Source organism: Limtongia smithiae (assembly GCF_038497785.1).
Source record: "Limtongia smithiae strain NRRL Y-17922 unplaced genomic scaffold V1518scaffold_8, whole genome shotgun sequence".
NCBI classification, from domain to species: Eukaryota; Fungi; Ascomycota; class Lipomycetes; order Lipomycetales; family Lipomycetaceae; genus Limtongia; species Limtongia smithiae.
Window position 1 is genome coordinate 471,377 of NW_027117629.1, and position 19,672 is coordinate 491,048.

At 50.5% G+C, this 19,672-nt stretch overlaps 10 protein-coding genes across 10 annotated transcripts; 6 read left to right on the plus strand and 4 right to left on the minus strand.

Annotated features, from left to right (window-relative positions):
- Positions 1–663: 663 nt before the first annotated feature.
- Positions 664–2,734, plus strand: V1518DRAFT_316993 (uncharacterized protein). Its single transcript, XM_066901133.1, has 3 exons — positions 664–1,292; positions 1,348–1,410; positions 1,463–2,734. The coding sequence occupies exons 1-3, from the start codon at positions 963–965 to the stop codon at positions 2,522–2,524; spliced, it is 1,455 nt and encodes a 484-aa protein (XP_066758813.1). The 5' UTR covers positions 664–962; the 3' UTR covers positions 2,525–2,734.
- Positions 2,550–3,573, minus strand: V1518DRAFT_374873 (uncharacterized protein; the record flags this gene model as incomplete). The annotated part of the gene is made up of 5 exons (XM_066901478.1): positions 2,550–2,692; positions 2,749–2,904; positions 2,960–3,190; positions 3,248–3,409; positions 3,471–3,573. The coding sequence occupies 5 exons, from the start codon at positions 3,571–3,573 to the stop codon at positions 2,550–2,552; spliced, it is 795 nt and encodes a 264-aa protein (XP_066758814.1).
- Positions 3,574–3,804: 231 nt separating this feature from the next.
- V1518DRAFT_418920 (uncharacterized protein) lies at positions 3,805–6,421 on the minus strand. Its single transcript, XM_066904647.1, has 3 exons — positions 5,965–6,421; positions 5,798–5,908; positions 3,805–5,745 (listed from the first exon to the last, which is right to left on the minus strand). The coding sequence occupies exons 1-3, from the start codon at positions 6,085–6,087 to the stop codon at positions 4,045–4,047; spliced, it is 1,935 nt and encodes a 644-aa protein (XP_066758815.1). The 5' UTR covers positions 6,088–6,421; the 3' UTR covers positions 3,805–4,044.
- A 98-nt stretch (positions 6,422–6,519) lies between these two features.
- V1518DRAFT_418923 (Spb1 C-terminal domain-containing protein) lies at positions 6,520–9,376 on the plus strand. The gene is made up of 4 exons (XM_066904648.1): positions 6,520–6,650; positions 6,718–6,822; positions 6,878–8,169; positions 8,222–9,376. Exons 1-4 carry the CDS (start codon positions 6,582–6,584, stop codon positions 9,330–9,332), a joined length of 2,577 nt encoding a protein of 858 aa, XP_066758816.1. The 5' UTR covers positions 6,520–6,581; the 3' UTR covers positions 9,333–9,376.
- Positions 9,377–9,559: 183 nt separating this feature from the next.
- V1518DRAFT_418925 (uncharacterized protein) lies at positions 9,560–11,010 on the plus strand. Its single transcript, XM_066904649.1, has one exon. The coding sequence runs from the start codon at positions 9,646–9,648 to the stop codon at positions 10,897–10,899; it is 1,254 nt and encodes a 417-aa protein (XP_066758817.1). The 5' UTR covers positions 9,560–9,645; the 3' UTR covers positions 10,900–11,010.
- Positions 11,011–11,115: 105 nt separating this feature from the next.
- On the plus strand, positions 11,116–12,891 carry V1518DRAFT_418927 (pseudouridine synthase). The gene is made up of 3 exons (XM_066904650.1): positions 11,116–11,758; positions 11,811–11,965; positions 12,019–12,891. The coding sequence occupies exons 1-3, from the start codon at positions 11,207–11,209 to the stop codon at positions 12,818–12,820; spliced, it is 1,509 nt and encodes a 502-aa protein (XP_066758818.1). The 5' UTR covers positions 11,116–11,206; the 3' UTR covers positions 12,821–12,891.
- Positions 12,892–13,010: 119 nt separating this feature from the next.
- V1518DRAFT_418928 (exocyst complex component Sec10-domain-containing protein) lies at positions 13,011–14,977 on the plus strand. Its single transcript, XM_066904651.1, has 4 exons — positions 13,011–13,388; positions 13,448–13,526; positions 13,588–13,751; positions 13,804–14,977. The coding sequence occupies exons 1-4, from the start codon at positions 13,326–13,328 to the stop codon at positions 14,866–14,868; spliced, it is 1,371 nt and encodes a 456-aa protein (XP_066758819.1). The 5' UTR covers positions 13,011–13,325; the 3' UTR covers positions 14,869–14,977.
- Positions 14,890–16,322, minus strand: V1518DRAFT_418930 (JAB1/Mov34/MPN/PAD-1 ubiquitin protease-domain-containing protein). The gene is made up of 2 exons (XM_066904652.1): positions 15,986–16,322; positions 14,890–15,918 (listed from the first exon to the last, which is right to left on the minus strand). Exons 1-2 carry the CDS (start codon positions 16,126–16,128, stop codon positions 14,994–14,996), a joined length of 1,068 nt encoding a protein of 355 aa, XP_066758820.1. The 5' UTR covers positions 16,129–16,322; the 3' UTR covers positions 14,890–14,993.
- On the plus strand, positions 16,199–17,229 carry V1518DRAFT_418931 (exocyst complex component Sec10-domain-containing protein). Its single transcript, XM_066904653.1, has 3 exons — positions 16,199–16,630; positions 16,682–16,759; positions 16,816–17,229. The coding sequence occupies exons 1-3, from the start codon at positions 16,380–16,382 to the stop codon at positions 17,120–17,122; spliced, it is 636 nt and encodes a 211-aa protein (XP_066758821.1). The 5' UTR covers positions 16,199–16,379; the 3' UTR covers positions 17,123–17,229.
- V1518DRAFT_418933 (uncharacterized protein) lies at positions 17,151–19,347 on the minus strand. Its single transcript, XM_066904654.1, has one exon. The coding sequence runs from the start codon at positions 19,260–19,262 to the stop codon at positions 17,463–17,465; it is 1,800 nt and encodes a 599-aa protein (XP_066758822.1). The 5' UTR covers positions 19,263–19,347; the 3' UTR covers positions 17,151–17,462.
- Between the last annotated feature and the right edge of the window lie 325 nt (positions 19,348–19,672).

A 19,672-nucleotide genomic window follows, 5' to 3' on the forward strand; every position in this document is an offset into this window, starting at 1 on the left:
CTCACAGCGACCACAAAGGTGTTTACTACACTGGTCTATCTGGTCCTTAGCATCGCCCATATGATCTGTCGGGTCCAAGCGTGCCTCAGCATATCTTAACCTGTGCCCTGTGGTTTCCACCACCAGATTGCCAAGTGTCATTTCGCCCTATCAGAGCATATTATATCTCTTGCCCACTAATCGTAAATGAACTTAGTGACGATGACGAATGAACGAGGTCGATCGTGTATATGCTACATCTTGATATGATCCGACACAGCTGCAAAGCAGTGTTGAGCACAAGATCTGCTGCAGTATATTTACTGCTCCAGGTGCATTTAATCAGATCTCTCAAGCCCGTGTCACTGACACGAGGTCTTCGCATGACGTGGTTGAAAGACGACTTCCACAATCACTTAATCGCAACTCTCCAATAACATCAGGCACAACAGTTCAAGACTTTCAGCTCCTATTTAAACCAGTATAATCGTCGGCAACCAAGATGCAGGTATCAAGGTCTTGTCAACGGTAACCAGATCACGCAGCAAAATGGCATTCGATGTGTTGGTATGTGCAAATACGTGAACAGTACGTCAAATCATAAATCTCGTCAAAAGTCACAGTACGAGTAGCGAATTCAGCAGGCATTCAGAGACGGGTAACTGATCAACACATATGACGTCGCGACGAGTCCAACTATACGCGAGTCGATCGAAACCGCCACGGAAGAAGCACAGCCACACGTCAAGACCGCGCCACACTTAAAAATTACGCGAAGGCCCAAGTAAATTTGCGTTTGCGAGCTCAGGGGTGCAGGCGCCACATGCACGGATCGGTGCGAAACGCGTGCAGGCGCATGGAAGCACCCACGCGTGGGACCCGAGGTCCGAGTGCCAGCGCGATTTGTGTACGCAGATTTGGCCACCCATAATCTCGCTCTGTTGAGCGTATGCGCATCTCTACGGGTTTCCCAGTTCCTACGCATGCACGTAACAGCAGAGACGATCGCCGGTTCAGTCGCCGTCACGGCAATCTCAGTTACAGACCGCTGGGACTACCCCAGGACCCGCTTCAGGTATCAGTCGGCGCTGCTTAGCATTAAAGATGACCTCGGGCTACCGCATGAGGCCAAAATCTACTATTCAAGTACGGCCTATAGCGGGTTTTACTCAGCGTTTTGGTTAGTATTAGTGTACATGGCTATAGCACCCGTCGTCAAGCAAGTTCGCCTCAGTGGATCGCTGGCCTCATGGGAAATCTTATCGCTTTCGTTGACAAGACTTCCGGAATTGCTCTTGGCAGAAGTTGCTTTGGTATGTCTGATTACCTTTTTGAAATTTTGTCGTCGTTCTAATCATTATGAACTAGCACTCTATATCAATTGGCTGTTTGATATTTCAGAGACTCTGCGCTGCGCAATTAATTCGATGGGTAGGCTAATCCCCCAGCTACCTGGTAAATACAGACACTAAAACTTCAACAGGAGTCGTCGGGATGGTTATTACAGTCATTGTTCGAATTGGGCTTCCTCGCGTCAGTGTCTGCGTTCCTTCTCTACATCCGCTGGCCCTGGCCACACTTTATTTTCTTCTTGCTTCACTTCCTAGTTCATCTTATGAAGATGCACTCCTACTCATTCTACAATGGGTTTCTCAGTACTAAATACCACGAGCTTCTAACCCTCGCGGACAATGAACCGCTCTCAGAGCGCGAGTCACTTGAATCTGAGCTCAGGTCGACGCTCGGCAATGTGAACTATCCAGAGAATTTATCTGCCACAAATGTGATATTTTGGCTTTCTATTCCAACTTTGTGCTATGAACTGGAGTATCCGCGTACACCGAAAGTCAGAGTTGCTCATTTAACAAGAATGATTATCGGACTGGTCTGTACGATCGCCATGTTCTATTCCATCGTGGAATTTTATGTTCTCCCGGTCCTGAAACAATACAAAGCTGAGTATAACCAGCTAGAGTCCGGTCTTCTCATAAAGCCTGTGCTACTCGTGATCTCGTGCACATTGGAGTTAATGTATCCGATCACAATCTCATATTTGATTGCATTTGTACTAATCTGGCAACTGGTGTTGAACTGCTTCGCAGAGATCACTCGATTTGGCGACCGCTTGTTCTATGAAGACTGGTGGAATGCCACGTCGTTATCCGAATATGCGAGAAAGTGGAATGTACCGGTCCAACGGTTCTTGTGGCGCCATGTGTACTACCCTCTGAGTGTGCATTTTTCTCGTCGCGAGCTGGCAGGAAGGTCTCAAGCCCCTCTATCTGCGTTCCACATAACATCCAAGGCGAAATACAAAGCCATGGTGTGTACATTCATGCTCTCGTCGGCTGTTCACGAGCTCGTTGGTAGTTTATCCGACCGACGGATACGCGGCTGGCAGTTCTTTTTCCAAATGTTCCAAATTATCTTGACTACTATCCAGGAAAAGACTTTACAGAGCAACCGAGTCTTGGCGAACATCGTCAACTGGATAATATTGATTTTTGGCTTGGCGTTCGTTGGAACGGTCTATCTAGTTACGTGACCTAATTTTGATTATTGATGTTGATTCATTCCGACGGCTGTTTGAATACTTGATCGCCAATCACGAGAGTATCCAGTATTTGATCGTGTTCTTCACACGGGAAGCTCTTGTCTTCTTGCGCGCTATCGTCATTTAACGAAATCAACTGCTCATGAAATCCAATTCCAACTAGATCAGCATTAGAAGCGGCGCATTTATAATTAGATTTGAGATAATGTACGTACCTAAATATGGAGATCGCCGACCTTGGCTCTCAGACCAAACCTTGTGCTGCTCAATATAACTGTCGTAGAAGCCCTTTCCCCTGCCGATTCGCTTGCAAGATGAGTTGAAGACCAGCCCAGGGACAATTATCAGATCAAGACCAGACTGGTCATACACTATTGAAATTATCAGTCTTCGGTTTCATTAGCTTCTACTCACCAGCACACACACCGTCGTCGCCGCCGGTAGGCTCTTTGATAGCAAACCCGTGCACCTCGTTATCAGCCTCGAGGTCACCAACAGCTTCGTCTCGCGGGACTCTCAGCATCTGCAAAAACAGTTTCGGGGTGAAATGTGACTCCTTTTGACTGTGTAATTTATGTTGTGCCATGTGGAACATTTTTCGTAGATCACTTCGTATCTCGGTCATGGGAACTATCCGGGGTAGATACACCTCTTTGCCTGTGCTTCCAGTTTAGCCTACTGGAATGGACATAAGTGAATGATGCTTGCATATACCGTCGGCCATTGCGTTTTCGATAATTTTGTCGGTATGCACCTCGACATTCATGCCGCTCTTTCGAGGTACCGAGTGCGAGACGTCCATGTGCATGTAGAGTGCTACATTTTTTGCGGTTTTGTACTCTGGAAGTGAGCGGACTATGTCGGCTATGTTACTAGCTAGATATATGTTTATATCAGCTAGTTGATCAAGAATATGCGGATTATAGTCAAAACATACATTGGCAGACGATACTGTCGTAGCTAAGGTTCTTCAGTCTGCTCGCGACGACTTTCCGTAGACGAGTTTTCGCGGCGGACAGAGCCGCTGCAGTGGGATCCATTGTAGTATTCGATGTAGTTGCCATAGATCATTCACTGATTTGAGAGGATTGTATTGCAGATGAAGTGTCGTAAGTATTAGCGATGAACATACCGGTCGTTCAAGCGAGCTGCAGGTCACGAGTAGTAGTAGCCCGGTCCACTTCGGTGGTCGCGATCGTGACATACTGTACGCACATTTTCAACAGTGGCTCTGTTTGGTGCCAGAGCCAGCCCGAACTATTTAAACAGTTGTATGCTCATTTATTTGCTACTACTATGCTGGGTATTCATAAACGTATACGCGAACACTTACAATAGACAGCAAACAAGCGATGTTCATTTGTCCTGTCATCACCAATCAGAACCGTTCACCGCTGCTCGTCGTTTAAAATAAGGTGCAGGTCTCATCATCGATCATAGCCGCTTATCATTACTTATCCTCTAAAATCATGCAAATATGTTCCGCCTATAAACTCCTTAAACCGCCCTGTCTATGCGAATGTGCCAAGATACCTGCTCTTCCAAAACGGTAGGTGTCCCCATAACTGGTCGTTATCGATGTATTTTCCGGTGCATATTCCGTTGGTCTCCAAGAACTCCCGAAACTCGTCGGATACCTTGCAGTCTTTTAAAATCACGGTACGCAACTTCGTTTGAAGGTGTGAGCATGACCAGCCAGATTTTTGAGAGGCGCGTCCAGTAAGCAGATACCACAATCCAGAGAAGGTGATTCGGCAGCCAGAAATATCCAGATACTCCAAATCCCGTAGCTCCCTGAAAGTGCGCAGACACTCGTCGTTAATCTTCGTACAACTCAAATTCAGTTTTCGGAGCTGCGGCGCCAACACAACCAAAAATTTGGCAGCCATAACTTTTTCTCCGGTGTTTCGAACATCCGAGCTCATGCCAATCTCGGACCATGTCAACTGTTCCGTAAAGTTGAGATACTTCCACGTCAATTTTAAATTCAACTCAATCAGCTTATTTGGGTCCATATATGAAAGCCATTCGAGTAACGCATCCGCACCTAGTTCGCAAGCGGCCAGATCAAGAACTTCCAGATTCTGATATGTCTCCACCTGAAACTCTTTACCTCGCAGCGCCTGATCGAGCAACTCCTCGTCAACTTCTATATCTGCTATCGGACCCATTATTTGCGGAACGTATAGATTGGTCGAATCTGTAATCAAGGTACGCATCGACGACGGATAATGCGGGACTTGAGTGAAATCGCTCTGAGAAAGATTGATGAACGTCAATTTGCTGTTGTTTCGGAAACAAAGATGTTCCTCCGGATTTTCGAGAGTGGACGCCGTCGTGGTCTTCACTTGAACGCATATAAAGCTCTCCAAGTTCGGCATGACTTCGATCAGATTATTGAGATCGAACAACATGACAATGGCCAGCGTATTGGTATCTTTATCCGCAAGATATTCGTCCAGGTAGTCGTGAACAGCACTCTCAGATGCTTGTGAGCCAACTCGAAAACGTTTGATATTCGACCTGACTCGCTCAAATGGCGAGTACGACCATAATCTCCGCTGGTTCATGCTGAAGTCGGTAGGTTCTGTATCGCGTCGTTGAGAGCTGTTCACGTGCTGATCGGCATCGGCCAATAGAAATAGATCCTCAAGATTTGGAAACACGTTGTGCGCCAGGTACAGTGGAAAATCGCCAGCATCGTGCAATGGTAGCTTCAGTCGTGTAAGATTCGAAAATAAAAGGAGTCTTTTCTCAGAGAGTTCGCGAGAGTCAAAGAAAAAGGAGCTCATACTAACTTCAAGCACTTTTAACCGATACTCCTGCGTCTCACACGCCTCCATAATTTCGTCAAGACAAGCATCGACGTCGCTTGTTGCAATTTTTTCTATGTAAGCACTCTCAAGTGTGCGCTTCGCAAAAGAGAGATATCTGAGCGCATCTGCATATCGAACAGGTCGCAACGCATCTCGGAAATCCAGTGCTCTCCAAAGGCGGGGCATACTGATTAGGTGCTCGTTCCATGTCGAGGATACCCGCCGCAACCGCGTTATTTCTGCTGTGCTCAAATAGCTCAGGATATAATCTTCAATCTCTGAAGGCAATAACTGCAAAAAACAAACTCCTGCTGGTTGTGTGAGTACTGGTTCCGGGGGTGGCGTTGGGGGCTCCGGCTCTATCCGCCTTGACTTTCTGACCACCTCACGAAGTTTCTACAAGTGCATGTTAGCAGAATACATGAACAAACTATTTGTAATCTCATACCTTATAGCTAGGAGCTTTTGAGTCGGTCTCATCTAGCCCCATTGTAGCTATTTTTAATGCTTGGTCTGGCATCTCCAGCTGTAGGTAGTATCGGTACGCCAACAAATATCCCTACAGTCGAACATCAGGATCCATTCAAAACATAAACGCGACACAGAAATACATACGAGAGAATCTGCAGGAAATAAATATATATATTCCCATATCGTGTAAAACGCCATTTTGGAATTCTTGTACCCGAGGTAGCACTCGAAGAGATTGTAAAAGTCGTTCCGGGACGCCTCGTTCATCCGTCCATAGTGCTTTAAAATAGCCAATGCCTGAAAACTGAATTAGTGTGCAGCATCGTAAACAACTCCTGTACGCCGCCATACTTTTTGGATTGTCCGTGCCAGCTTCTTATAATCGATATGGGACCAGCCCGTCTCTCGCCGAGGCGGAAGCATATTATCCGCATGCCGCAGCCATTGGTGGGCGCACATAATCATGTCGGCCATGGTCATATCGGCTTCCTCCATGGTAGAGTACTTGTCGACGGGTTGCTCAGTGGCCGCGATGTAGTGGAACAATGCTGCCGAGCTGCATTGGCTGGGAATATGAAATTACCTCGACGGCGTCGAGAGCATTCGCTGTAAAGTGACTGCGCCGCACGATGAGCGAGACAACCTTAATGCGCTGGGAGTTACCCTCCTCAAACCGGCTTCTCCCAACTTACGCCTCCCAAAAATATTTTTCCAGCCAACGTACCCTGCAATTTCTAGGTCGCTATCGTACTTCGACCAAAATGGGGAAGACTCAGAAGAAGTTCGGGAAAGGTCGATTAGATCACTACTACCGACTGGCAAAGGAGAAGGTAAGCAGTTCTTTGCACGGCGCTGCAGCAATGAGCTATTCAAGCTACTAATAGAGGGGTGCTCCAGGGATATCGAGCTCGTGCTGCCTTCAAAATTCTCCAGATCAATCAGAAGTACGGAAATTTTTTGGAAAAATCGAAGGTCGTTATCGATCTTTGCGCTGCGCCTGGTGTAAGTTTTTTTGTGTATTTCTATCTATCTGACAGCGTACTGACGGCGAATCTAGTCATGGTGTCAGGTTGCATCAAGCCTTTGCCCAGTGAACTCGCTAATCGTTGGAGTGGATCTCGCGCCGATCAAGCCTATCCCTAAGGTCATCACATTTCAGGAAGATATTACGTCCGACAAATGCCGCGCTCAGCTTCGCCAGCATCTCAAGACGTGGAAAGCCGACTGTGTTCTCCACGACGGTGCGCCAAACGTCGGTACCGCGTGGGTTCAGGATGCGTTCACACAGTCCGAGCTTGTGCTGCAGTCTTTGAAACTTGCTACCGAATTTCTTATGCCCGGCGGCATTTTCGTTACGAAAGTGTTTAGGTCGAAGGATTACAACAACTTACTGTGGGTTTTCAACCAGTTGTTCAACAAGGTCGAGGCCACGAAGCCACCAGCGTCGCGAAATGTATCTGCCGAAATTTTCGTGGTGTGCAGAGGCTTTAAGGCTCCGAAAAAGCTCGACCCCAAGTTTCTCGATCCGCGCTCTGTGTTCGAGGACCTTAGTGATCCTACTCCTAATTTCGAGGCAAAGGTCTACAATCCCGAAAAGAAGAAGAGAAAGCGTGACGGTTACGAGGAAGGCGATTACTTGCAGTTCAAGACGATGTCGGCTATGGATTTTATCAAAGGGATAGATCCCATTGCTGCGCTCGGTTCAATGTCGCAGTTCACATTTACACCTGCGCAGATTGAGACCGCGACGGAGGAGGAAGACGAGAACGGAGAGAAAAAGGTCAAAAGCGAAGAGGAGTTGAAGCAAGAACTTAAGCTTGTGAAAAAACTTGAGCAAACTACCAACGAATTGAAGGAGTTGTGTAAGGATCTGAAGGTTTTGGGCAAAAAGGATTTCCGGAATTTGCTCAAGTGGCGCTTGAAGAGTCGTGAGGCACTAGGCATTGACAAGAAAGACGAGGAACCCGACAACGAGGACGATGACCCGACCATCAACATGACCGAAGAGGAGAAGATCGAATACGAACTGGAAGGCTTTCAAGCCAAGGAAGCGGCCAGACAGAAGCGAGAACGTCGGAAACAGAATGAGCAGCGACAGAGAGAAATCGTGCGCATGCAGCTGGGCATGCTGAATCCTGTTGATATCGGTATCGAGGCTGCGCAGGTCAACAGTGACTCACTGTTCAGCTTGAAGGAAGTCGAAAAGAGCGGACAGCTAAATACTCTGGCCAAAGGAAAGATGAACATGATTGTGGTCGAAGTGCCCAAGAAGAAGGAGATTGAGGAAATTACAATTGGCGAAGACCCGGAGGCAGACGTTGATCGTCTTGAGGACGAACTCGATAACATGTATAAGCCAATTGGCACACGCCCTTTGTTCATAAGCTAACTCGTCTCACAGGTACGAGCAATATCAGGAGCGCCGCGCGGAGAATGACTCGAAATATCGTGCCAAGAAGCTACGAGAGGAAGGTTCGGACACTGAGTGGAATGGTATCGAAGACAATGAGCCTCACAGCGACATGGATGACGACGATGAAGACGATGATGTCCAGATCAAGATCGATGAGGACTACGAATCTTCTGGGTCTGCGTCGGAAGACGAGGAGAAAGGATCAACGACAAACGGCAAGCTGCTTACCACTCTAGAATCTAAGGACATTAAGGTCAATGGTTTAAGCAAGCAAGCTCACAAGTTTTTCCGTCAGAGCGTGTTCCAAGACATTGAGGGACTTGACGACTCTGAAGGAGACTCCGACGCTGCAATCGAGCATATTGTGGCGACTCAAAAGGCGCAAGCTAGACGTGCCAATGAGCGAAAGGACGAGATGGATGACAAGGACGTCATAGATAGCGACAAGGAGGACGGCGGATTTGAGATCGTCAAGAACATGTCGGAGAAGAAGGGCAAGGAATGGGACGACGACTCGTCTGACGAAGAGGACGAGGCGAATAAGGGCCCAAATATCGACATTATCACAGCAGAAAGTATGACTCTTGCACATCAACTGGCTTTGAAGGAGAAGAGCAAAGCACAGATGATTGACGATTCGTATAACCGGTACTCTATGCGGGATCGTGACGGTTTGCCGCAGTGGTTTCTGGACGACGAGGACAGATTCAGCAAACCGATCCGCGAAATCACAGCGGAGGCCGCTGCTACGATTCGCGCTAAGCTACGTGTTCTCAACGCGCGGCCGATCAAGAAGGTGGAGGAGGCCCAGGCGCGCAAGAAAATGAAGGCCTCGCGCAAGCTCGAACGACTGCGCAAGAAGTCAGATATCATTGTGGAGGATCCGAACAAGTCAGAGAAGGAGAAGGCAGAGAGTATACAGAAGCTGATGCGCAAGGCCAGCAAGAAGACGGAGAAGCGGGAGGTGAAGGTTGTTGTGGCGAAGGGCGCGAACCGCGGGATCATGGGCCGTCCCAAGGGCGTGAAGGGCCGCTACAAGATGGTTGATGGACGCATGAAGAAGGAGATGCGTGCGCTGAAGCGAAAGAGCAAGAAGTAATCAAACTTACTGAGTAGTCGAATAAACCAAACAAAAAAATCTAATGTTGCTCACGTGCATTGCCCCAAGAGGCAGGTGGAGGTTGCGGAGTCGTGCTGGGAAGTACGGCGTAGGCAGTACCGAAGGCTGCACGGTTCTGAGATATACGCTGAGCGTGCTGGGAGCTACGCTGCTGGCTCGGCTCGTAAGCCTCTTGCTGCGTCTACCCCGCGCGGTGCTTCGCGGTCGGTCGCCAGCCCGCCGTCGGCGTATAAAGACGGGGTGGCCCCCGTCTCTCTCCGCACTGTTTACCTTCTCCGATCGCGTTCTCACGATGGCTTGCGCTGGAAGCACCATCCCGCCGCAGTCCCACTTCTCGCCCATTAGCAACCTTCCCGCCGAGCTCCTGTTCCAGATCTTCTCTCACGTGTCCTACCCCTCCATTTTTACCCTGCTTGAGGTCTCTTGCTTATGGAACGACATCGCGAACAAAGTCATTTTCCTCAATCGTAGCGCATATGAGAGCAGGCCTGAGCTGGACTTTGTGAGGACGCCGCAGCGTCATGTCTCGATAATCACTGTCGCTGCGGCTTCGGCTCGGCAATTCACATTTGTCGACAGACACAGCCAAAAGGCATTGCTCCCGATCAGCAGTGCCGAGCGCAAATCGAGTGGCAGCGGCACCGACGGCACTCTCACTCTTGCCGAAGCACATGCAGCCCCCCTAGAGGATAGTCACCTTGGGTTCAGCTTGTCGAGACTATGGGCACGCGACATGATGGCGTTCAAGCGGACTGGTTCCATTGCTCGATCATTGTCGGACTACGCCGGCTTTATGGAGAAGCTCGTCGTGCTGCGGTTAAATGTACGCCAATTCAGGGAGTTACTGTTGACTGCTGAGCAGTACCTTGGCGCTCCTAATCCGCATCTCGATCCGAAGAGGAACTCATTTGCGGCGCTTGAGGAGCTGCACTGCGTATACTCAGCGGAGGAGCCGATTTCTACCTCCGCAGACGGGTCGTTTTGCTACATGCCTGGTATGGACGCGATCGCTTCAAGGCTTTTCAGAAACGTAATTCGATTTAATTTTGGATACGAACTCAAAGGCGCTTCTCCGGAAGAGGTTACTGGCGAGTCGCGAATTATTCCCAAGGTTTCCACTCAATTCCTGGACACGCTCCTGCGCTGGATGCAGTCAGCGCGCCAGGTTTCGCTCACCGGCCTTCAATTTTGCACCGAGACCCTCTTCAACAAATTAATGCTTGCAGACGCTGGTCGTCCGCCGTCCGTGATCACCCTTCCACCATTGTTGCAAGATCTTCGATTGGTTGCGTGTTACTTTGACTGTCAGGTACAGTTAAAGTCGCGGGTCTTCACTGCGGTGTACGTGCATGACGATATGATTCACAGCGGCGACGCAGTGCAAGTCTCGGACCTAGTGCATTACAGCAACATTGCAATGATCAGATTGGTTCCTGACGATGTGACGAGTTGGCCTTGTTACATTCAGCAAGTGAAGGCGAACCGGGTTATCATGCAGGACGAGGAGGCGGAGGTCTCAAAAGTTGTTGTCGCCACGGAAAAGTGATTTGTATGTCTTCACGCTCAGTTGCTTTGATTCATTTTTGCTGGAGTTCTGGTTGGGTTTATGATATTATGATATGTCCATAGCATTTGTATAAGATAATGCAGCATTCTCTTTTAAACTGTTCGTAGTCTGGTAACTGAACCCGTGGTCGGGCTAGCGCGTCACACGACGGAGTTCAAAACTATATTGGCGAACTGCTCCAAAATTCTATCCACCCCCGTTACCTCCAACCGAGAACTTCTTGCATTACTTACAAGCCCTTTTGTTGCTTGTGTGCTATGCTCTGCAGTTTCCTCTTACGTTTTTCATGAATGGTACTGCCTCAAGTGGAGTAGTCGGGCATCTGCGTTGCCGTCTCCCAGCTCAAGGTCGCTTCTACTCGCGCGACTACAGCACCTCTAGCTGCAATAGCTCTGCGTTCCGCTGCACTTCCCCAGTCTTTGCCAAATTTCTCAATAGCTACAGACCTGAGAAAAACCAACACTGTCCGACACCTGTCGACGACGGCAAGCCCAGAAAGGTCAGGCAATTTTCAAAGCCTCCTGAGTACACACCGCCTCCAGAACGCGTCAAGCGCCTTTCAAGACCTGAATCAATGTCTGCGTCCGGCTCGTTCGCGGTGGAAAAGCCTCCAGGCGTGACGTCTTCGCAGTACATGATCAGAATACAGCGGAAGCTGGAGAAAGACCCAGAGTTTCATGTGCCGAGTAGCACTGAACGACGTGAGAGAAAGCGGAAACGGTTGTCGCCTGTGAAGGCGGGACATGGAGGCACGCTGGATCCTTCGGCTGAAGGTGTACTTATCCTTGCGATTAACGAAGCGACGAAGGGATTGAGCCAGTATTTAGATTGCACGAAGGTGGGTTTTACTGGGCATCTCATGTAAGCATACGAGCTGATCATGACTGCAGACCTACGAAGCAATTGCGCATTTTGGCGCTGCTACTACAACCTATGATGCTGAAGGGCTGATACTCAACTACGCCCCCGCCGACGGAATCACAGAGGAGCGAATTGAGAACGTACTTCAGCAGTTTCGCGGAACTATTCAACAAATTCCGCCAATGTATGTATTACATATCCATGTGTCTTGTTCGCTTGTCACTAACTTCTGTACAGATACTCTGCCATCAAAATCGGTGGCCAGGCTCTCTACGACTACGCACGAAGACTGAAAGATCTTCCGCGGGGTGTGCAGCCACGGACGGTTACAGTGTCCGAGTTCAGCATAATTGGCAAGGTCGAGCAAGAGCACAGTTACGAGCTGTTGACTGCGTCGGCGACAGACCGGGAGAAGTTACAAGAACGTGTATTCAGAACTGCGGGACTTCAGGAGTTGGTCAAGAGCGGTGGCAGCGAGTACGCGGCTCTCGAGCTTGAGAACCTAACGAGAGATCCAATACCGGAAGAACTGCTACTTGCGGTTGAACCTGCGAGAGAAGGTGAAGACGGTGGCGAACGGGAGCTGCCGCTGGACAAGACCGGACACAAGCGGAAGTACAAGCAGAGAAGTGGCTACACACCCCAAACCGTGGTCCCTGCAGTGCAGCTGGAACCGCCGACAGGACCACATCCGATCGCGAAATTTCGTATCACGGCATCCTCCGGCACTTACGTGCGCTCGTTGATCCACGACATTGCGCTTGCTATGGGCACAGCCGCATACGTTGTCAAGCTGCAGCGCGTGCGCCAGGGCGAGTGGGAGCTTGGCAAGAACGTGATCACGGCGGCGGAAATCCAGGATCAACCGCTGGAGATGTGGGGCAAGAAGGCAGTGTTTTACATGAAGAACGGTGCTGATGCTGTGTACGTTCCACCACCTTCACCAGAAGTGGAAGACCCGGCCGTGAAGGAAGCGAAGACGATTGAGCTCGAAGGTGAATCGGACAAGCAGAAGCTGAGCTCAGATCAAGCTCCATAGGTACATGCCATACTAGTCGCTTTGTATATATACCCAAAAAGTTTCTAATGTTAAGAGATACGATAAAACTATGATATCTATAAGCTATGAAATCTTCAATTGCGAGTATTGATGGCAAAGAGGACTTCGAGTTGCCGAGGAGTGTAAATATCAGTGGAGTCGAAGTTGCCATTGGCGACCTTGACGAGTGGACCTACGCAGTCTGAGGTGTAAAACGCTCTATAGTTCGGTCATTGCAACACAAAATCCAGGTTCTCTTTGCAGTATGGTCTACATCTCTTGACCTGGTGAATGCAATGGCAGGAACACGAAGCGAACCTTCGCACAGCCGCTGGAAGAACCGCGACGATGTCGAAGCCCAACAACATCTTGACATTTTGGCCTTATCAGCAACTCCCACGTTTGACAGCGACTGATCGTCACACCCAGCACTAATACATCGAATTTCATTCCATCGCTACTTCCTTGTGGCGGCTGAGGTGACGGCCAACACGCAGCTGGAAAGATGGCAGCTTTGTACACACCGGATCAAGATACCCGCCAATTGCTCAGCGTCGACACTTTTCTCGTGCGTACCGCTTCATCGACAATTACAATGCAACTAATATGCTAACCTATGACTGATAGAAACAAATTACAGTTCAAGACTTCATTGGGAAGTTAGTTCACGATCACGCAATCCAGGAGAGCAACACTCATGGTCCAAGTATGTTCCCCAGCGACTAGTCCTTAGACACCGTTGGGAACCCCGACTAACCGTGGAACAGCTCTAAATCCGAAGCCATACATAAGAACATTTGAAGAGTCATTAAATGAACTGGATCGGATAGATCACGAATTGAGTGTTCGGGGGAAGAAGATTCAAGCCGAGACGCGACACGCGGAAGCGGCACATTATAGGACCGTCGCGGCAACAGAGTCACAATGCCATGTACGTTCGGTCTCAGATTATTGTGCGAAGTGAAATGCTGACAATGTATAAGACTCTTGTGAACCAGTTTTCAGATCTCGATCTACTCGTTTCAGACGTCGCTTCAACCACGACCACCCTCGGCGAAGCCGTCGACTTGGTCTCGCGGCAACGCAACCGTGCCGCTTCCTCGAGCTTCATCATCAAGACCTATATGGCCTATCTTGAAAACGATACGAGCGAGGTTGAAAAAATGCGAACAGGTAGTCTTGAGGACCAGAAGCAGTGCGCGGTGACTATTCGCCAGCTTCTGCGGATATCGCGGAAGATTAACAATATCCCGAAAGCCCAGATCGCGCGGCAGAATATTGAAAAGTATGCAGAGATGTTAGAGCGTGAGATGTTGAAGACGTTCGATCGTGCCTATCGCGCGCAGGATATGAACTATATGAAGGCGATTGCCGAGATATTGACGGAATTCAACGGCGGTTCGAGCGTTGTGCAGATATTCGTGAACCAGCATGATTTCTTTATCATGAAGGACAAGCTACTACACGAAGCTGTTGTCGATAACAATGGCTTGTGGCAAAACCTGTGCGATCCGAACTGTACGAATCCACCATTCGATCCCGCAACCGACGAACTTCTCGATGAAATTCGAAGCACGGTTCGCAAGGAGCTCATCATCATCAAGCGCGCGTTCCCGCATCCAGACAGTGTGCTGCGTGTGTTTTTGCAGCGGCTGTTTGCGCAGACGATACAACAACGCATCGAACTCATTCTTTCTCACGCCAAAGGCCTATCAACCCTGGCATACCTACGCACTCTACAGATTGCCCACAGTCGCATCGGCGCGTTTGTTGAGGATCTCAAAGGTATTCTTACCGAAGGTGGCTTAGAGACAAGCAACGGCCTCGCAATGCTACTCGACCAAAACATGCAGGACGTATTCGTGCCGTACATCGAGAACCGGCAGTACATCGACACCGAAAAGCGAAACTTGAAGGAGCTCGCGGCGGTGATGCTGGTACGGTTTAATAACTATCATTTTCAGCGGAAGACGCCGAAGAATCACAAACTCCTAGACAGGTTTGGATCTGGGTCGGCGCGGGATAGGTGGGGTACGAAGAAGACTTGAGTGCATAAATGTATGACACACACCTGGGTTTCATTTCATGGGGCATTGACTGTTTTTAATTGCTGTGAATAACTTATTGATTATGCAATTAACACCTGTAGCAAGCAACTCAAACCCAAACGCGCTCACGAGCTGATCGGCTTCAGATTACCAAACACGCGTTCCTTGACGGCGTGCGCAATCAAGCCGTGGATCCCTTCAGATGCAAATTTCGTGGTATCCAGCACGACCTTGTCAAGCTCCGACTCGCTTTCGCGGTCACGTCGCGACGAGCCAGAACCGCCAGATGGACCACCGGGCGGTACTAATGCAGCGCCTTGGCCGGAGGACGGGGAGCCGGCAGACGAGGATGAGAGTGCAGTCTCGGCTTTCGGGATGCGCTTGCTAAGATGCAGCATCTTTAACGATGCAAATTCGCGGTCCGTGAGTACCGAGGATTTGGACAGTGTCGAGACCCAGTACTTGTTCCACAGCAACTCGAGCAGACGAGTGTCCAGGGACGTCTTAAAGTGGCTGACGGTCAGCGCATAGTATTGGCTTGCGTGCACGCCGAAATCCTCCATTTTCTCCATAGGCACGGCCTGGTATTCCGACTCTTGTGCGCCGGGCGGGGTGTAGTTCTCCGGGTATGTTCTGAATGCGCCGATATCGACCTTGCCGGTGGAGATGGTGCGGTTGGGATCGATTACGACAGCTAGGAACGGGTCCTGATACTTTTGATTTTGAGACTGCGTGCCGACATCGATACCGGAGAGCCAGCACCCGTAGCCGGGGTGGCTGTGATACCAACCCACCATGTCCTCCTTCCTACCGACGCTCTTGAGCGTTGTGAGGTAGGACACCATGTACTCGTACGACTCGGTCTGCGGGTTGACACGGGTCTCGGTGCCTTCGACTGCAAGCGGAAACGCATCCATGACAACGATGGAATCGCCTACGACTTTGCCTGTCATGATGCCCATCACCTCGATCGAGCCACCGGAGCGCGCGTGGATAGTCATTTTGAGCAGCGCGATGGCGGATATCCGTGCGTTTTTGAAGTAGTTCGGACTATTCGCAGCGATATCGTCAGAAATTCTCCACTGTATTTGAATATACCATACACAATGGAACTCACTCCTTGGTCCATGGCTTCTCGGTCAGAACCCGTCGCTTCTCCTCCTCGTCGAACTGGTATATAGCGTCGCGTGCGTCGATTGTGGCGACGTTGTTCTCGATCTCAAAGCCGCGCTGCGCGGCATCCTGCATTTGTACGTCCATTGCACGCAATCAACGAGGCAGTGTGTGTCAGATCAAGCGCGTAGCGTCGATAATAGCGTGCAAAGCGGAGGGCGGGACAGGTCGTTGGGAGTGCGCCAGGACATCGTCAATGACGTTCACAAACCTCGCTACGACTTCACCGCGCTAGAGTACAGTACATTCCCCGCTTCTCGCTCACGACAACCCGCCGCGCGAGGAGCGCACCGACGGACCGCTACCACCTGTGGACCCGCCGCAACGTCATAAACCTGATGTACTCAAACCCTGCCGCAGCCGCCAGCGTGGTCTCGCAACACCACTACCAACCGCCGCAACAGCCGCTACCACCACAACCAGGCGACTACCGCCCGTCCTCGCCAAGCCAGGGCACCATCGTGAGCGACATCGCTTCGCTGGGGAACGATGGCGACAGGGATCTAAGTCTCGACGATGCCCGCCAGTTCGTCGGGTTCTTGTCCGAGTCGCTGGTCCGCGTCGGGCAGCTTAGCTCCAAGATCGAGATGTAAGTTGCGTACAGCTTGAGTAGGTCGCGTAAGGCGCTGACTTGGTATAGACCACAGTATGCCAAGGAACTGATGTCTGTGCTGATTGACGTTTTGGGGACGTCATATGTTGAGGTAGCTCTAGACCAGTACGTGTATTCACCTCCTCTCACTTAACTTCGATCCGATCTAACACGATATCTAGTCTCGCCGATCGCGTGCAATCCGAGAAGGCCACAGACCAACTCGCTGAGAATCTGGAGTCCACAATCATAATCGCGACGGACATCTTGCAGCTCATCTCCAACACGACCAATAACCTCCTAATCGGCCTTGCCTCCGACTCCTCTAGTGTGTGCAAGGAAATGAGCGAACTCCTCGCCGACTATGGCGCGCGCATCGACTCCAAGATCCGCGCACTTGAGGATATGCAGGCCGCCAATCCCGCCAAGCGGAGGTGGGATAGACTTACAAGGGAGAAGATCACAAAGTTCACAAGCAGCAAAGCCTGATAGCACGATACACTAAAGCACGACAACGTAGACGTCTGAACTCACGGTAACCGGAGACAGAGTGTATTATAAGTTACAACAAATTAGAAATATTCTAAACAAAAAAAGGTGACTCCACATAACTATGCCCTATTGTCTGTCTCGCAATGTAACAATCCCGACAAGCTGCTTCAGCTGGAAATTAAAAATCCATAAAAAAACATAAACAAAATCATCTAAAGCCACGTTGAATCATGCATATCCAAAAAGGCGGTAGTAGGGTAACACAACAATACACCTAATAACCTTAGCCGGATCCCGTTAGTAGTACAGTTCGCCTTCCCTTCACTAAAATATGTCATTATGCAGCGGTCTGTTGGACTTCGGACCGTTCTGTGAGCTTCACCATGTCCGCAAGTAGCTGCTCAATTGAGGCGCCGTCCAAGGTCCCTGTCGTTGCTGGCTCGTCTGTATTGTCTGTGCTAGCAGTAGTGGAATCAGCAGAAGCAGCAAGGTCAGCATCAACCGGAATCGAAATCATAGATCCGATCCTGCTCATCGCGTCCGCAAGAGTTCCGACCTTTTCCCGTAGCTTCTCTTCTCGCGCCTGCGCATCCTTAATAAGTTCCTCCGCCCTGACGCGTTCCCTCCGTTCAGCGGCAACCATCTCGTTCGCCTCCTCGAACAAGGACTGCGACAACTCCTCGATTTCGTGCGATATCTGTGAGAACTTCCGTTCCGCGTCCTCTCGTAGTTGTACTTCCTTCTGCATAGATCGCTGTAGGTTTGTAATGATCTGTTGCTGTTGCTGAATAGGATGTTGCGGTACGATTACGAGTGGCGCGTCAGGAGTGGATATTGGCGAGGATGGTGCGGAATAGGATGTGTTTGTTGTAGTAGCGGCGGCGGACTGAGATGATAGGAACGAAGCGGAAGATGCCGATGACGATGAGGATGTGGAAAGAACGTTAGGACCAGTGACTTTAGCCGGAGAGCCGTTGACGGGTAATCCTGTGAGTGTTGACGGAATGCTGCTGTATGGTGTAGGTAGAAATGAGCTAGCCATGAGTGCACCTGAGAACGGGATATACGACATTGAGCGAGCAAATGATATAGTCCGTCCAATGATTCCCTGCTGTTGTGCCTGTAGATCTTGTTGCTGCTGAGCTTGCTGCAACTCCAGCTGTTGTTGCTGTTGCTGTTGCTGTGATAACTGCTGCGCCTGCTGCTGCCTCAACGACACGACGCTTGACGACCGTGCAAGCCGCGCCTCGGCTGCCAATTTTCCATGCGGCGTACCGCTTGTCATAGATGAAATGCTCGAAATAGATGCCGACCGCGACGGTGACGACATCACTGGCATGGTGGTCACCATGGTCTGCGAAATCTGGGGCGGCGCCGGCACCGCCGTTGCGCCGGATGTTGCCGTCGTCGTGCCCGCAAGTAGGCCCGGCATGTACATGCTGGATTTCCTCTTCATGCGATCGAGCTGGTCATTCAGCGTGGTCGTGCGCGCGGTGAGGGTTGCGACTTGTCGTTCGAGGTCGAGAATGTGTTGACGTTGCACTGCGGCTTGCCGCTTTCGCCGACGCGCATGCCGGTGTGAGATGTACACGCCCGTGGTGTCGAGCTCGTCGCGGAAAGAGGAGTGAGACGACCGTTGCGTACGTTGGTCATCGCCGTCGGAGGACGATGTGTCATTGTCGGCGTCGTTGTTTTCGTCATCTTCGCTCGTTGACGTCGTATCTTCATCCGACTCGGCAATATCGCCGCCAGCGCTACCACCTCCATGCCCCTCCTGGAGCATAAGAAATGGCAAATCCAGTGCTATCGACGTGCCACACGTCGGACACAGTACCGACAAATTCAGTTTGCTACTCCCACCCGCACTGCCGTGATTGTTGGTCGCAGTACTGCTCATGCTGCGCGTGCTGTACGCTGCGCTGTGGCTGCTATTCCGCGAGGGCGCCCGCCGCAGCGATCGATGTCCCTCAGCAGAGTATGATGTGCGGTGGCTTGCTGCGATACTGGAGTTGCGGTGCTGCCGGTGCTTTGCGACGGAGTCGCTGTCGTGTAAGCTTGCACGCGACGAGTGCATACGGTCCTCGTCCGCCGCCGTCGCGTCGAACCCGCCGCTGCCGCTGCCAGTATAGGAGGACATTTTCGTGCGCCTCACCGTCACGCAGACACGCCGTGGGGTTTACTGGGTCGGAGGAGCGCGAATTGGCGAGAGTCGACGGTGTTCTGGGCGCGAACTGGAATATCCCGAGCGTGCGGGTCATTGCGCTAGATTACACGAACCCCTGTGTGCTGACTTCGCTCGCTGCCAAACTACCACTTATCATCGCCAATTCGCATCCCTACAGCAGCGTCATCTCTGCAGCAGCGCCAGCCAGATTGTACGACTTGCGAGGTGTGGCACCTTCTAGGATGAATCGCAAGTGCCACAGATGAGCGGTGTAATACTTCCTTCTTGAGCTCACTATCGTTGGCCGCGTTTCACGCGCAAGAACTTCCCACCTATTCAAACTCTACACGCATCGCACACGCTCAAATCATTCTGGATTTCAA

Bases quoted from the DNA above. Each gene is read 5' to 3' on its own strand.
- V1518DRAFT_316993 (XM_066901133.1), top strand. From the start codon at position 963: ATGCACGTAACAGCAGAGACGATCGCCGGTTCAGTCGCCGTCACGGCA. The intron at 1,293-1,347 runs GTATGTCTGATT...ATTATGAACTAG, and splicing joins TCTTGGCAGAAGTTGCTTTG to CACTCTATATCAATTGGCTG. The intron at 1,411-1,462 runs GTAGGCTAATCC...AAACTTCAACAG, and splicing joins CTGCGCAATTAATTCGATGG to GAGTCGTCGGGATGGTTATT.
- V1518DRAFT_418920 (XM_066904647.1), bottom strand. From the start codon at position 6,087: ATGAACGAGGCGTCCCGGAACGACTTTTACAATCTCTTCGAGTGCTAC. The intron at 5,909-5,964 runs GTATGTATTTCT...GTTCGACTGTAG, and splicing joins TATTTCCTGCAGATTCTCTC to GGATATTTGTTGGCGTACCG. The intron at 5,746-5,797 runs GTATGAGATTAC...ATGCACTTGTAG, and splicing joins CAAAAGCTCCTAGCTATAAG to AAACTTCGTGAGGTGGTCAG.
- V1518DRAFT_418923 (XM_066904648.1), top strand. From the start codon at position 6,582: ATGGGGAAGACTCAGAAGAAGTTCGGGAAAGGTCGATTAGATCACTAC. The intron at 6,651-6,717 runs GTAAGCAGTTCT...GGGGTGCTCCAG, and splicing joins ACCGACTGGCAAAGGAGAAG to GGATATCGAGCTCGTGCTGC. The intron at 6,823-6,877 runs GTAAGTTTTTTT...CGGCGAATCTAG, and splicing joins ATCTTTGCGCTGCGCCTGGT to TCATGGTGTCAGGTTGCATC.
- V1518DRAFT_418925 (XM_066904649.1), top strand. From the start codon at position 9,646: ATGGCTTGCGCTGGAAGCACCATCCCGCCGCAGTCCCACTTCTCGCCC.
- V1518DRAFT_418927 (XM_066904650.1), top strand. From the start codon at position 11,207: ATGAATGGTACTGCCTCAAGTGGAGTAGTCGGGCATCTGCGTTGCCGT. The intron at 11,759-11,810 runs GTGGGTTTTACT...TCATGACTGCAG, and splicing joins AGTATTTAGATTGCACGAAG to ACCTACGAAGCAATTGCGCA. The intron at 11,966-12,018 runs GTATGTATTACA...ACTTCTGTACAG, and splicing joins ATTCAACAAATTCCGCCAAT to ATACTCTGCCATCAAAATCG.
- V1518DRAFT_418928 (XM_066904651.1), top strand. From the start codon at position 13,326: ATGGCAGCTTTGTACACACCGGATCAAGATACCCGCCAATTGCTCAGC. The intron at 13,389-13,447 runs GTGCGTACCGCT...TATGACTGATAG, and splicing joins TCAGCGTCGACACTTTTCTC to AAACAAATTACAGTTCAAGA. The intron at 13,527-13,587 runs GTATGTTCCCCA...ACCGTGGAACAG, and splicing joins GAGCAACACTCATGGTCCAA to CTCTAAATCCGAAGCCATAC.
- V1518DRAFT_418930 (XM_066904652.1), bottom strand. From the start codon at position 16,128: ATGGACGTACAAATGCAGGATGCCGCGCAGCGCGGCTTTGAGATCGAG. The intron at 15,919-15,985 runs GTGAGTTCCATT...CGCTGCGAATAG, and splicing joins GAGAAGCCATGGACCAAGGA to TCCGAACTACTTCAAAAACG.
- V1518DRAFT_418931 (XM_066904653.1), top strand. From the start codon at position 16,380: ATGTACTCAAACCCTGCCGCAGCCGCCAGCGTGGTCTCGCAACACCAC. The intron at 16,631-16,681 runs GTAAGTTGCGTA...GACTTGGTATAG, and splicing joins CTTAGCTCCAAGATCGAGAT to ACCACAGTATGCCAAGGAAC. The intron at 16,760-16,815 runs GTACGTGTATTC...CACGATATCTAG, and splicing joins GTTGAGGTAGCTCTAGACCA to TCTCGCCGATCGCGTGCAAT.
- V1518DRAFT_418933 (XM_066904654.1), bottom strand. From the start codon at position 19,262: ATGTCCTCCTATACTGGCAGCGGCAGCGGCGGGTTCGACGCGACGGCG.